The sequence below is a fragment of the Hemitrygon akajei genome, chromosome 3, assembly GCF_048418815.1.
Source record: "Hemitrygon akajei chromosome 3, sHemAka1.3, whole genome shotgun sequence".
NCBI classification, from domain to species: Eukaryota; Metazoa; Chordata; class Chondrichthyes; order Myliobatiformes; family Dasyatidae; genus Hemitrygon; species Hemitrygon akajei.
In genome coordinates, this window is record NC_133126.1 from 74,050,032 (window position 1) to 74,064,784 (window position 14,753).

The 14,753-nt window shown below is 37.8% G+C and overlaps 1 protein-coding gene across 1 annotated transcript in view; it reads right to left on the reverse strand.

Annotated features, from left to right (window-relative positions):
* Positions 1-14,753, reverse strand: part of aven (apoptosis, caspase activation inhibitor) — a 99,608-nt gene that overhangs the window by 72,693 nt on the left and 12,162 nt on the right. Inside the window, exon 2 of the mRNA XM_073040133.1 lies at positions 11,844-12,009. Coding sequence (XP_072896234.1) covers positions 11,844-12,009 — 166 coding nt within the window. The remainder of the gene's footprint in view (positions 1-11,843; positions 12,010-14,753) is intronic.

The window sequence follows — 14,753 nt, forward strand, 5'->3', positions numbered from 1 at the left end:
ATAATGCCAAGTGGAAATTGGCTCAGGGTGTCTGACACTCCGAGGGAGGAGTTGTAAAGTTTGATGGCCGCAGGCAGGAATGACTTCCTATGATGCTCAGTGTTACATCTCGGTGGAATGAGTCTCTGGCTGAATGTACTCCTGTGCCTAACCAGTACATTATGGAGTGGATGGGAGACATTGTCCAAGATGGCATGCAACTTGGACAGCATCTTCTTTTCAGACACCACCGTCAGAGAGTCCAGTTCCACCCCCACAACATCACTGGCCTTACGGATGAGTTTGTTGATTCTGTTGGTGTCTGCTACCCTCGGCCTGCTGCCCCAGCACACAACAGCAAACATGATAGCACTGGCCACCACAGACTCGTAGAACATCCTCCTTTCATCATGAATTTAGTTAAGGGGTATTTGCTGTAGCTTACACAATATTTGACGCCATTCACAAATGATGCAGTTCCTGCCTGCATGCAGCAAAACACAGAGACCAGGCAAGCAAGGGAAGATTTATGGAAAGTAACGCTCAAACTACAGAAGTGCAGGTACAGTGACCATCTTCAACAAGAGGTGATCTAACGATCCGCACTGGATACTTAATGGCATCATCCACCAACAACATTCTGGAAATCACATTAACCGGAAACAACTGGACCTCCCATAAAAATCACATGGCTACAACAACTGATCAGAATTTGACAAATGACCCACTTTCAGACACCTCAAAGACTTTCTAAAGCCTGCAATGCACAGGACAAGGGATTAGTCTTCATTCACCTCCAAGATTTGGCTTTTAGACTTGCCTGGAACAAAGAAATAACAATTCATTTCTGAAATTAACAATTCACTACCGCACTTCTCCAATTATCTCCGGAAGCCAGGTGGTTTTATTCAAAGGAAGCTACAGATCTCTTTGGTTACTGATGAGATTACTGAGCTTCAAAAACCAAATCTCCCAACAATATCTTGCAGCTATTTAAGACAAGAGTGACCATTCTTACAGTCACTACCAGTACCACCCCCCACCAACACTCAGTCCATATTATAATGTGGCAAATAGTTTGTTATTAGACTGCTGTGCTTTTCATTTCTCACCAGCTGTGTCACACAAGCCAAAGATTGTCCTTAGTGGCATGCTACACACCACCACTTACCTAAACTAATTGTGTCAGTGCTCTGAGCATTCTACTGACCAAATGCCTTTGATAAAAGTATCAGCAATTAGGCGCATGAAGCTTTATCAGCAATTGCTTGCCCCTTTTCTATTCTAATCCAAAGGGAACATACTTACATCCAGAACCTCAATTTCAAGTCAAAATGTTTTCTCACTAGTCATATGATAATGTTCAACCTCAGGTCTGTTTTTGACGTCACCACATACATGGCTTATTCACCACCAATGGCAGAAACAAGATCCATGCATTAAAGTCTTGAGCCCGGGTAATAGATGTTAGAAATGAAAATGAAAGTGGGTTAAAAACTAGCAGGGAGTGTTGCCCTCAATAAGCCTAAGTAAATAGATTTTGGACTGTGTTTAATTACCGTATCCAGCATATACAACCTGTTATTCCAGCTATTTCTAAAACATATTGTAAAGAGTCTGGGTCAGATTTATTACTAGCTAAGTCATGAAAAGCACAACAGCCAGCAGATTGAAATGGAAGGCACTGACAAACAAATGAAAGCAATATTATCACAAAGGCAAGACTAATGCTTAATCACAGCAGAATAAATTTGTTTTGTCAGTTCTATTTCAGCATTGCACCAAACAAATGTCAAGTCACTATCCACACAATGGAGAAAAGGCAAGTTAGCTAAACCGCACCCTCGGATACAGAATGAAATAGATGGTCCATCATCAAAAGTATGATGAGATGCATTGGGGTGATGAATACTTAATAGCTTAATGACTATCAAAGTTAAAGCTGTGAAAATCACTGTCCCACAAATATCAGAAAATTGTCATTAAAAACTCCATTTTGGTCTAATAACCTGATGGCTATGTGCAGCTGTCCCGAATATGCTCCTTTATAACTGTTGCCAAACATTTAGCATTGTCCTTAACAAAGAAGTTTCAAAGTTCATTTTCTAAACATACTGCACAAACCACAAGGGAAGTAGAGCTGCTTATTCAACACTTCGAAGAATAACAGTATCATGCCATTTAACCAAAATAATTACCGTATTGTGTAAAACTGAGTGCGTGATGGCCAGTGGGGTCCCGTTTGGCCAAAGGGTTTGTTTCTGTGCTGTATGACTCTATGGCTCTATGATCATGTCCCCTTTTTTTTTTAAACACTAAAGGAATCAAATAGTTTACAGATGAAACTCCTTCAAATCTAGGACTTTTGTAAATGTTCTATTTTATTTTAAACTATATTTGTATTCTAATTCTGGAAGTTAGTTCTCTCCCAAATCAATTCAAACAGAAGTATTTTTAATGAATATAAAGTTTCTGAAAACACAACTAGAACACAGAAGTACCAGATATCAAACTGCTCAAGCACTGAACTCTGCAATACTCCACTATTCACAATCTGCCAATCTGAGAATTGTTTATTCCCATTCGTTGCTTTATGTTCAATCTACATCAGTATACCACTTCTAGTTCCATGCATTTTACCCTTGCTTCTGTGTTGAATTTATTGAAAGTCTTTCAGATATCCATATACATCACATCCACTGGTTCCTCCTTATCTATTGTACTAGTTGCATCCCCAAAGAACTCCAGAAGCAAAGTCATAAATCTATGATGTTTCTGCTGTCCTCATATCCTTTCCAAGTTATTATGATATTTGATCTTTTCTTAAGGATTTCAACACTTACTTTACTATTGACAGTGTCTGTAGAATTTTGGATACAATTCTAAACCATCTCGAAATCACATCATTTCAAAACCTTGGGCTGTAGAGCATCAGGTCCTTTGGATTTATCAGCTTTCCAGTTCACTAACTTCAAAAATGCAACATTTTGGTATATTTATTCATTCAGCTCCCCACGAAGATAGATGCAAAGTAATTTTAACCCTCTTCTAAATCCTTACTCCTCATGATAATTCTTCTGATTCTGTTTGTAAAGAGCCTGCGATGTCCTTGCCAGTCATCCCTTTTTCAAATCACCTTTCCCAAAGTCCATGCTTATATTCTTTGCAAGTTAATTTTCACATTCTATCTTGTCGCTATCAATTTCTCTGGGTGGGGCTGAAGGACTAGACAGCCCGTGATAAGCTGGAAGGCAGGACTGACTGAATTCCAGAGGAGGTGATGGCAAAAGGTAATTGAAAATACCATGCAAAATAATAAAAGGTGAATCTAGAAAATAATACACAATGGCACGTACATGGTATCTACAGTCCACCAAAGTAAGTTTACTGGTCTGGTTCGCGGTGCCCAAAAGATTGCAATGTATCTCAATGAATGATGATGTGCTGATCTTCCATTAGCTTCACTGGGGCAGTGCAGAACACTGAAGACAGATCACCTAGGGCAGTCAATTCAAAGCCCACCTTCAACTGTCAGTCTTCTGTCACTATCAGTTTTGCAGTAGAACATTCTGACAAGAGTGTATGTATGGAGCCGGCTGTCTAAGCTCAATCTCTTGAAACTGCTTCTTCTGTGCACTTGTTGTACCACATTTTCATGGCTCAAAGGTCTTGTTGTTTTCTTGAGTGTAAGGAAAATCACATTGCTGGATGCAGTGACCATAAAATGATTTGTGCATAGCCAATCAAGTACATACTTATTCTGTAAAATCAACATAAAGCCACAAACTCAACACAGCTCAAGCATAAAAGTGGTTTCATGAATTCACTGCTGTGCAGTTAATCCAATGCAGAATCAGGCAACGGAACCTATTAATTCTAAGCTGTAGATGACATAAAAATGGTACCACACCTATAGTGCTAACTAAAAACACCTTCCTTATATCTTTGTTTGTATTTGCTTTAAAAATATTTGTCATAAAAAATGTCTGTCACACTTGCGCAATTCAAATCAGACAATGGCCAAGGATCAAATATGGCATGATTTTTATCCAGTTCAAAAATCATATTCAGTGTGTTGCCTACCTGAGCCATCACATGATGGCTCATTGGGTCAATGTTAAACGGTACTCAGTATTACACTTCCCCACCTTGATTAATATAACTTATAACAAAAATGAACATTTTGTACCTATAACAAAACACAAGGGAGTAGCAGAGATTATCATGTTGTAAAATATAAAATTTAACAAAAGCATTAAGTCAGATCTACTAGTCATTATTTAAATTAATCCTTCATGAAAAGGCTTTACAAAAGCAAACAAGGAGCAGTTACCATATCATTTGCTGCCCCAATTTGCAAACACTGCTTTCCTTCAAATACATCAATTAATTAGTTTACTATGTATGAAAGCATGTCATTGCATAAACTGAACAGCTCAATCAGCAGGGTTTTGATGCCGTACATCCTCGTTCTCCTGAGAGATTATGACACATCTTGCCCTTTAAGTTTTTTTAAATCTCTTCGCGTGTACAATGTAGTTGCAAGAAGCTGAAATGCGGGACACGAAGAACATACATCTCCACCCTGATCCGTCTCTTCAAACTGAAAATGCAAACCTGTAAACTTCCAGCAAAGCCCCCTGGTATCAGCTCTTATGCCAATGAGCAGCAGACTTTAATTAGCAAAGACAATAGTGACCATCAGAACAACCAGAGCACGTTACAGAGGCTTCGGCAGTTGTTGAATTTTTAAAAGATCGTTGTGAACCCTGGAATTATTTCAGATCAGTTGATTTAGCCACACTGTGTAAACAGAAGTGACAGCTTTTAATTTTTTATAGCTGTCAATGTTATTTCCTCATGCAGAATGCGAGGGAAAGTCTGAAACAGCTTTGTATAGTGACGATGACAAAAGGGGACTAAAAGCTTCTAAAGGACATCATCTTTACGAAGAAAAATTGCTCAAAATTGGAATTCACATTTTTGAAGAGAAGAAAAACCGATGGGATACGGCTGTATCTGCATGCTTAACCTTCTGCCTTCCGACTCTTATTAGATCTGCTTTGAAGAATACTGGTCAGTGAAAATGAAGCTATATACATGCATATTGTTATTTTGTTAGCAGATTGTTTGTTGTGCATGTTTTTTAATCAGTTGTGTGGATCACGTTCTCTGAGTATATGTTTAATGAGTAATATGTTATTTATTGATATTTTAGCCATTTTAAGATATATAAATAATCTTTACGTGTGGTGTTGTATTATGCAGCCCTGCCTTACTGGTTCTTTGCAAATTTTGCCCTTTTCAATTCCTATGACTAAGCCCCATGTGCATTTTGTAAATGAAAGTCAATAGACTACAAAAGATTTTTGATTAAATTGGAATTGAGTCAAAAGGAACTCATTTATCTTTACCCAGCCATACGCCTAAATGAATCTGTAGAGTAATTATTATACATAACAATTTTAGACAATAAAATTTCTTGTTCTGCAAATAACTACATCTCAATACAAACAAAACTGGCCCTGGTCTTCAAGTCACAAAGCAAAATTTGGTATCTAAGAACATGGAGATCCATTTTTGTTTGCCATCTAATTCAGCTTTAAATATTTGTTCAAATTCACAAAGAGAAATACAGAAGTGTCAAATAACTAAGGTCAGAACAGCAACTATTATCTGAATGCTCTGCTCTCACGAAAAATAATACATGCAAAGACATAAAGATAAGATTCTAACTGAAAAGAGACAACAATTTTACCTCTAATTTTACACCATATAGAGCTCAACAATTTTACCCTTTCTATTCCAACACTGCCATAAAACACCTTACTCTGTGGGAGCTGAATACTTTTATTCCTAGTGCTAGGGGAGAAAGGTGCTTGGGGATGCAAAACTGGTCCAAGACTGGACAAAAATTGATTTATGATACTACATGCCTATTAGAAAGTAAAACAGACCACATCTTCAAGGCGCTTTCCCAGCATATTTAATTAGGCTAACAACTCCCAATTTTATTTTGGATTTTATCTGAACTTCTAATATTTAGAATGCTTCCATGTAACTGAGCGTATCTTCCGTTCTTTCATCCAGTGCTAAATTCAACTATCAACACAAATGGTGAAAAATTAAAGGCAAAAGGACACCCAGGCTTTTGAGAGTACATTTTGGGGGAGGGAGCCCGGACTGTTTCTCTAAATAATATACAAAATTCACTGAATCAAGAACTCCAAAGAAAGTCAATTGAGCATTAATGCATTCACTCTCAAGGTAAAGTCTGCACTGAGGCTTGGTAATGGAATGTACAACACAAAAAAAAAACTTAATCATATTCTGCTAACAGATTTAGAGAACCAGGAACACCTCAAGTTCAAAACCAATCAATTATTAGCCAAATCACTGATGAAAATGTTGTAATGGATAATTGGCCAGACGTCCTCGATTTACAGTTTCTTTCAAAGAAACTCATGTGTATGCCTAGGAAAGCCCACTGTTAAATTCAGTTCCGATGCATCCCATAGCCAAATACCTTATTGAAATCATTGCTCACATATAACAACAGTTAATTAGTTGTGGCTTCCAAGGACTACCAACACTGAGGCAGGGTACATATAACAGGAATATAAGATAGAAAAAAAAGCCAGCCAAATATATTGAATAGTGTAAATGTATGAATAAAACCCCACCAATACTGATTTTAAAAGTTAATATTCATTACATAAGCAAATATGAAAGATTAATACAGTTTTTATGCTTTAAAAATTATCTTCAACAGACTGTATATATTTTAAATAAGCATAAATCAATGGTGCAAAGTCTGAATACAGTTAAAGATAAGCATTTTCTACATTTTTTAAAGCATCATTTTGCTATTTCTGTCCTAGCTACATGTCCCAGCAACAATGGGGAACTAACCTTTGTCTATCACTTCAAATGAAGCAGCATCTGTCACGTTCCACACTGAAGTATCATAATCATACTGGTTGATGTTCCATGACCGAAAAATCAATTATAAAACTTCCATCCTGATGTTTAAATCATTCCATTGCTTTACTGTCCCTTATAACCTTCATTTATACTTGCCTCCTCATATTTTTCACCCCCTGATACAAAATTATTCTTCATTCCTTCAGCTGCTATGCTCCTGGCTTCTGGAATTGCTTAAAATCCATCATCTTTCTTATTATAATGCTTTCAAAAGCATCCTTAATATCATTCGCATTAACTCTGCTCATGCAACCCTCCCAACTGCTTGGTTTTCCCCAAACCTCAGAGAGCTGCCTCATGTGTTTGGCTTTTTCTAAACTGCCTGGAGTTATGTTTTTGTAGTATGCACTAAAACACTATGAAAGTGCACGATAGAAATGGAAGTTGCTGTCTACAAACCTCATGATGTTTGCAAACAATTACTGAAGCACGAGACACTGTACAAGCTTTATTTGTAACACTACAAATGGCCACATTCCACAAATTACTGACAATTTTAAACAAACTTACTGCTGAGTTAATTAGCATACAATTGTTCTATGTTTGCCAAGTAACACTTTACATAGGGTGTCTATACTTAAGTTAAAATCTCTCAAGTGGTATGTAAATTTTCCAGAGGATATATGGAGTACCCACCACTGAGGACAAATATTCGTTGTGGTGTGAGACATTGCCAGTAAATATATTCAGGTAATGCTCATAACATGACTATATATAAAATTTCTAAGAAGTATCTGTCACAATGTTATGTTTTCAATTCAATGTGCAAAAAAAATAAAGAATCAGTATGGGAAAAATAATTAAGCAGATAGATTGAGTAGGAAAAATAGAAGGTTAACATGTAATCACATGTGGAACGCACACAGAGCAGCAGAGAGGAATTAATGGCATCACCAGGCGAACCTAAGGACACAGCAGACATCCCTGCAATCTTCAGCATTCCTTCCACAACAAACTAATCTTCCTAAATCAGCAGTGAAAACTGAGTAAAACAATAAATACAGAAGCTACCAGCACACAACCTTTGTGGGAGTCAGTGAAGCATAACTGAGCAACCTCTAGAACTCCACCTGCAACCTATTTCAGTTTCAGTTATTAGCTAGTAAGGTGAATAAACTTAAAATTCAATCTGGAAACCTAAACTGTAAATATCTGATTACACACATGAAATAAACATTAATTTTGACCAAAAACATGGCAATATTCACAAAGGCAGCAATGTGTTATATCACTTTTACTAGTCCAAAACGAATCTCGAATATACCAGCCACATACCTAACTCTCAGAATATCAAACAATAATGTTAGGATATCCTAAAATAAAAACAGGAAAAAAACTGGAAATACTCAAGAGGTCAGGCTGCGTGTGTGAAAAGTGAAACAGCTGATGCTTCAGGACGAAGCTCCTTTGTCAAAGCTGGGAAGGCGACAAAAAAAAATGCTGATATAGCTACAGAGAGGGTGGGTGTAATGAGGATATCCCTGATGGAGTAAAATTAAGGTGATCCTGGAGATAAACTGGTAAGCTGGTTATCTTGTCAATGAATGAATGGGAACAGTTGGCGACAAACACATGGGAGTTGTGAAATGCAAAGCAGGAAGACTGTGCTGGCAGAGCAGAGTCAGCAGGTCACTTACTCCCAGAGAAAGATACAGATCAAAGATGGGGGTGGGGGTGGACGGATGACAGTGGTAGAACCAAGCTAAATCACTGTCATGGATGGCAACTGATAGAGTTATGTTAAACTGTAGATTTCAATGTTAAACTCAAGGTTGCAACACCATGAGGTGTTGGTTTTATCGCTCATGCTTGTGTTGGGTCTCATTGTAACCACATACCGATAATTCAAAGTAGGAATGGAGTGGAGAATAAAAGTAGCAGGCAATGGGAAGCTCAGGGCAACCTCTGAATACTGGTATGCCACAAAGTGGTCACCAAATCTGTGTTTAACTTCTGCAACTCAGAAGAGCCCAGTACATGACATTGGGAGAAGTGCATTGACCAGATAACCTTGATTACAGTTTATTCCCATGGTTATCCCAGCCTTACCCTATCAGGGGCATCCTTTTGCCCTTCCCCATCATCTTTGCAACATGAGCTCTGTTTCTCTACCCACAGATGCAGCTTCACCTGCTGAGAATTTTCAGCATTTTATGTTTTATATTAGATGTCCTATATCTGGAAGATTTTTTTTAAGAAACAGAACTAGAGTGTTAGAATTGAAAACAGCTTGTTGATTCACTCTGTGTTTCTCTGCCACCCCAAGGGAGGCAGTGAATGAGAGTTCTCCAAAGTTGATGAGGTGTCGGAGATATGGTAGTCCATGGCCTCCTTCTGTGGCACAATGACGCTACGCTCAGGGTGGAGGAGCAACACCTTATATTCTGCCTGGACAGCCTCCAACCTGATGGCATAAATATCGATTTCTCTTTTTGATATATAAAAAAAAATCACTACACCTCCCCTCTTCTTCTATTCCTCACTCTGGCCCCTTACCTCTTCTTACCTGGCTTTCATCTCTTCATGGGTCCTCTCCTCCTTCCCTTTCTCTTCTCATCCACTCTACTCTCCTATCAGATTCCTTTCTCTCCAGCTCTTTGCCTTTCCTACCCACCTGGCTTCACCTCACATCTTCTAGCAATTCTCCTTCTCCTCTCCCCAACTTTTTATTCTGTCATCTTCCAGCTTCCTTTCCGGTCTTGATGAAAGGCCTCAGCCTGAAACATCGACTGTTTATCATTTTCATAGATGCCACCTGACATGCTGAGTTCCTCCAGCATTTTCTGTGTGCTTTTGCTTTTCATTGCAAGAGATCTTGAGAACAAGAATAGCAATATCTTGCTCCAATAGTACAGAGTGCTGGCAAGATAATTCTAAAATACTCTCCACTGATTTAGTCTCCTTAGTCAAGGAAGAATATGTTTACAGTAGAGAGTTTGCAGCAAATTGATTGTTGTGAATGAAAGATTTATCATACAAGGTGAGGTTAAACAAACTGGGCCTGTTCCCACTGGAATTTAGAAGAATAAGAGGTAATCTCACAGAAGGTTAGAAAAGATAGAGAGATGATGTTTCCTCTGAGACCCTTCATCAGGACTAGAAAGGAAGGTGGAGATGATATGTCCATAACCAGGGTCACAATCACAAAATTAGGTGTTGACCATTTAGGGAAGAAAAGTAATTTTTCATTCAGAAGATTTTGAATCAATATAATCCTCAAGCCAAAGAGATAGCAGAAGCTCATTCACCACATACATTTCAGATATTAAGATATTAATTTCAGATATTAAGAGATTTAGAGGAAACAAGACTTCCATGTAAAAGTGGTACAGCTATTAAAGATCAGCCGTGATCCTGATGATCACATACATGGGGCAAATGGACCTCTCCTGTTTCTATTCCTTAAGTTATAACAATTAATCTTTTATAAAATTCATCAGTACAATCTGACCCTTATTTTGATGCCTTATTTGTCTCATACTTCATTATGTTTGAATACTTGTTTTTCAGTTCTATTGTCTCTTTTTATAACCTCTCTTTTTACAGAAGTATAACTTGAAGTAGTGTCATCATCATCATAACTTGAGGTAGTGTAAACCACATAAATAGTTCAGTATCAACCTAGGTTCAAGGATTTGGAACAATAACACTGATATGCAGGTTCAACAGAAACACTTCTTGCAGACTTTCAACTTTTCTGTTGCAAAAAGAGCTTGTACGTAATAAAATGCTAGATGGGTTTTTGTCAGGGTTAACTATGTTCTACCTCTACTTCAATGAGTGAGCTGATCTATGCTAGGGTACCATCTGGATCACTGCTGTACCTAGAATAGTAACTTGTGACAGATGCAGTAGGAGGAAATTAGAATATGCATATTCCTAATGAATAATAAGCATTACTGGTCACAAGTGAAAACAGTATCAGCCATTATGTGGCTTTCTGTAAAACTGAAATGTTATTCTCAATGAGATTGTTCATTTATGTCAGATTTTTTTTGCAAGTCATTACAAAACCTGATTAGTTCTATACTCTATTAGGAAAGTTGGGTAAAGACATGTTTGAATATTCTCTGCAGGCAAAAAAAGGACCAGTTCATCAGGCAGGCCTACTCCCATCTTCAGAAGTTGCAATGTAGTGCAACACTTTTCTAAAGTATTGATAATCTTTATCTCTAAGAATATCAAAATTACATTCAATTTTAAGGTTCTCCCCAAAATACCAAACTTAAATCAAAAATTACGATATATAGACCAAAATGGAACACAATATGCCAAATGCTAAAATAACAAATCTAAATGTAATTTAAACATTGTTCTTTAGGACCTGAACTTCAGATTGCTAAAACTGCAGCCCTCTTTTCCTACGTCTTTCTCACTACATTAACAATTCTTTGACGTACTCTAAAACCTTTCTTCTTGCACTCATTTTAAGGACGAGACATGCCTTCTGTTGCTGTGAACAACATAGCAACCACTTTTCCACATAAAATAACATTTATTATTTGTGTAAGCCTGTATTTTAATTTGACTTAATTTATATTAAAATTTATAAATCAAATGTGAATAGGCCCATAATATTGATCTTCTAATGGCACATTTCCAACAGAAAGTCTCCCTCGAAAGCTAGCAAGAAAGGAAATTAGGGGGGTCGTTGCTATTCCAAAAGAAAATTATGACGAACAAGAAAAAAATGCACATGCAACAACAGAGACTGATTTCTTTGCTCAAGTTATCTTCCACCTGTGCTGCACCATACTTATTTTCAGCATTAGCAAATCACAATAAAAACTGCAACTCATAAATGTCAAAAGAATCTTCATTTGTAAAAATTTATTACAGTATTTAATATAATTGAATAATGAGGACCAATGATTTCCTACCTGCAAAACTTAACAGCACATTGAAATCGGCACCTCGCAAAGTTTCTTCAACATCATCACCTTCTTTCTCTTCAGTTTTATATCTGTCCCAGTTTGAAACTATTTGTCTTCTCGAAAATTCATTAAGCTGAATGCACTCGTCCTTTGTTTCCACGTCCTCCTCAACCTTTCAAAATTAAAAAAAACTGCTAAAGCAAAATGTGTATCGGGACTGAAAAAGCAGTCAATTTGAAGGAGTAAACCTCATAATCCTTATAGTATACCATATTCAACATGAAATGCACTTTTGTACTTCACCATGGGTGCCTGAACACTTTGATCCGTCAAATAAAGGGACAATCTTGTCAAGTTCATAATCGATGCTCTGTGCAATAATGAAATCTACACAGGCTTTTTCAATCCCTTACTGGCAGTAATATGTTGCTACTCTAGACTGTTTTGAAAGATTGCATTACGATTAATCTGCAGACAGCAAACTTGAACATTTATGTAATGACCACATACAAATCATGCACAGCCCTTAGGATAAAATCAGTTATTAGAAGAAACACAAGACATGAAACGCACAAATCATGTCTCTGTGCCAATGACTTTTGAGCCTCATAGCTTATTCCGTTCCTGCAATCAACCAACATCCATTGAAGTCTATTTCTTCATTTTATTTAGTTAGCGAGGTAGAGCAGAGTAGGCCCTCCTGGCTTTTCAAGCCATGCCGCCCCAGTAACCCCCGCAACCCTGACTAACCCTAACCTAATCACTGAACAATCTACAATGACCAATTAACCTAACTGCTACATCTTTGGACTGTGGGATGAAACTAGAGCACCTGGGGGAAATCCACAGGAAGGACTTGAAGAGACTCCTTACTGATGGTGCTGGAATTGAACTTCAAACTCAGATGAATAGCATCGTGCTGACCACTATGTTACCATGGCTTTACCCACTTTTTATTATAGCTACTGTTCATACTTCCAAAAACAACTGCATTTTACACATTATCTTGCATAAGTCCACAAGGTCCCTTAAAATATTTTGCATACCTTCTTTAAACTCCTGTAGCTCCCTCCTCTGTAGGTAGGGATAAACCTATGATTAATTTCAAATTCATGTTTAATTGTCATTCAACTAACATGAATACCCATGAATACAGCCAAACGAAACAGTGTTACTCCACTCATTAGAAATTTAGAACAGGCCATAAACTCACAGCTTTGCAACCTGGTTGGCTATCTTATGCAGAAAAATGGGATGTTTTATTTTACCATATAACAATCACAGCACGGAAACAGGCCATCTTGGCCTTTCTAGTCTGTGCTGAACGCTTACTCTCACCTAGTCTCACCAACCTGCACTCAGCCCATAACCCTCCATTCCTTTCATGTCCATATACCTATCCAATTTTTTTTTATTACAATATCGAACCTGCCTTTACCACTTCTACTGGAAGCTTGTTCCACACAGCTACCACTCTCTGAGTAAAGAAGTTCTCCTTCATGTTACCCCTAAACTTTTGCCCTTTAACTCTCAACTCATGACCTCTTGTTTGAATCCTCCCTACTCTCAATGGAAAAAGCCTATCCACGTCAACTCTATCTATCCCCCTCATAATTTTAAATACCTCTATCAAGTCCCTGCTCAACCTTCTACGCTCCAAAGAATAAAGACCTAACTTGTTCAACCTTTCTCTGTAACTTAGGTGCTGAAACCAAAGTAACATTCTAGTAAATCTCCTCTGTACTCTCTCTATTTTGTTGACATCTTTCCTATAATTCGGTGACCAGAATTGTACACAATACTCCAAATTTGGCCTCACCAATGCCTTGTACAATTTTAACATTACATCCCAACTCCTATACTCAATGCTCTGATTTATTAAGGCCAGCATACCAAAAGCTTTCTTCACCACCCTATCCACATGAGATTCCACCTTCAGGGAACTATGCACCATTATTCCTAGATCACTCTGTTCTACTACATTCCTCAATGCCCTACCATTTATCATGTATGTCCTATTTTGATTAGTCCTACCAAAATGTAGCACCTCACACTTATCAGCATTAAACTCCGTCTGCCATCTTTCAGCCCACTCTTCTAACTGGCCTAAATTTCTCTGCAAGCTTGGAAAACCTACTTCATTATCCACAACACCACCTATCTTAGTATCATCTGCATACTTACTAATCCAATTTAGCACCCCATCATCCAGATCATTAATGTATATGACAAACAACATTGGACCCAGTACAGACACCTGAGGCACACCACTAGTCACCAGCCTCCAACCTGACAAACAGTTATCCACCACTACTCTCTGGCATCTCCCATCTAGCCACTGTTGAATCCATTTTACTACTTCAATATTAATACCTAACAATTGAACCTTCCTAACTAACCTTCCGTGTGGAACCTTGTCAAAGGCCTTACTGAAGTCCATACGGACAACATCCACTGCTTTACGCTCGTCAACTGTCCTTGTAACCTCTTCAAAAAATTCAATAAGATTTGTCAAACATGGCCTTCCACGCACAAATCCATGTTGACTGTTCCTAATCAGACCCTGTCTATCCAGATAATTATATATACCATCTCTAAGAATATTTTCCATTAATTTACCCATCACTGACGTCAAACTTACAGGCCGATAATTGCTAGGTTTACTCTTAGAACCCTTTTTAAACAATGGAACCACATAAGCAATACGCCAATCCTCCAGCACCATCCCCGTTTCTAATGATATTTGAAATATTTCTGTCAGAGCCCCTGTTATTTCTACACTAACGTCCCTCAAGGTCCTAGTGAATATCCTGTCAGGACCCAGAGACTTATCCATCTTTATATTCTTTAAAAGCACCAGTACATCCTCTTCATTAATCATCATAGTTTCCATAACTACCCTACTTGTTTCCCTTA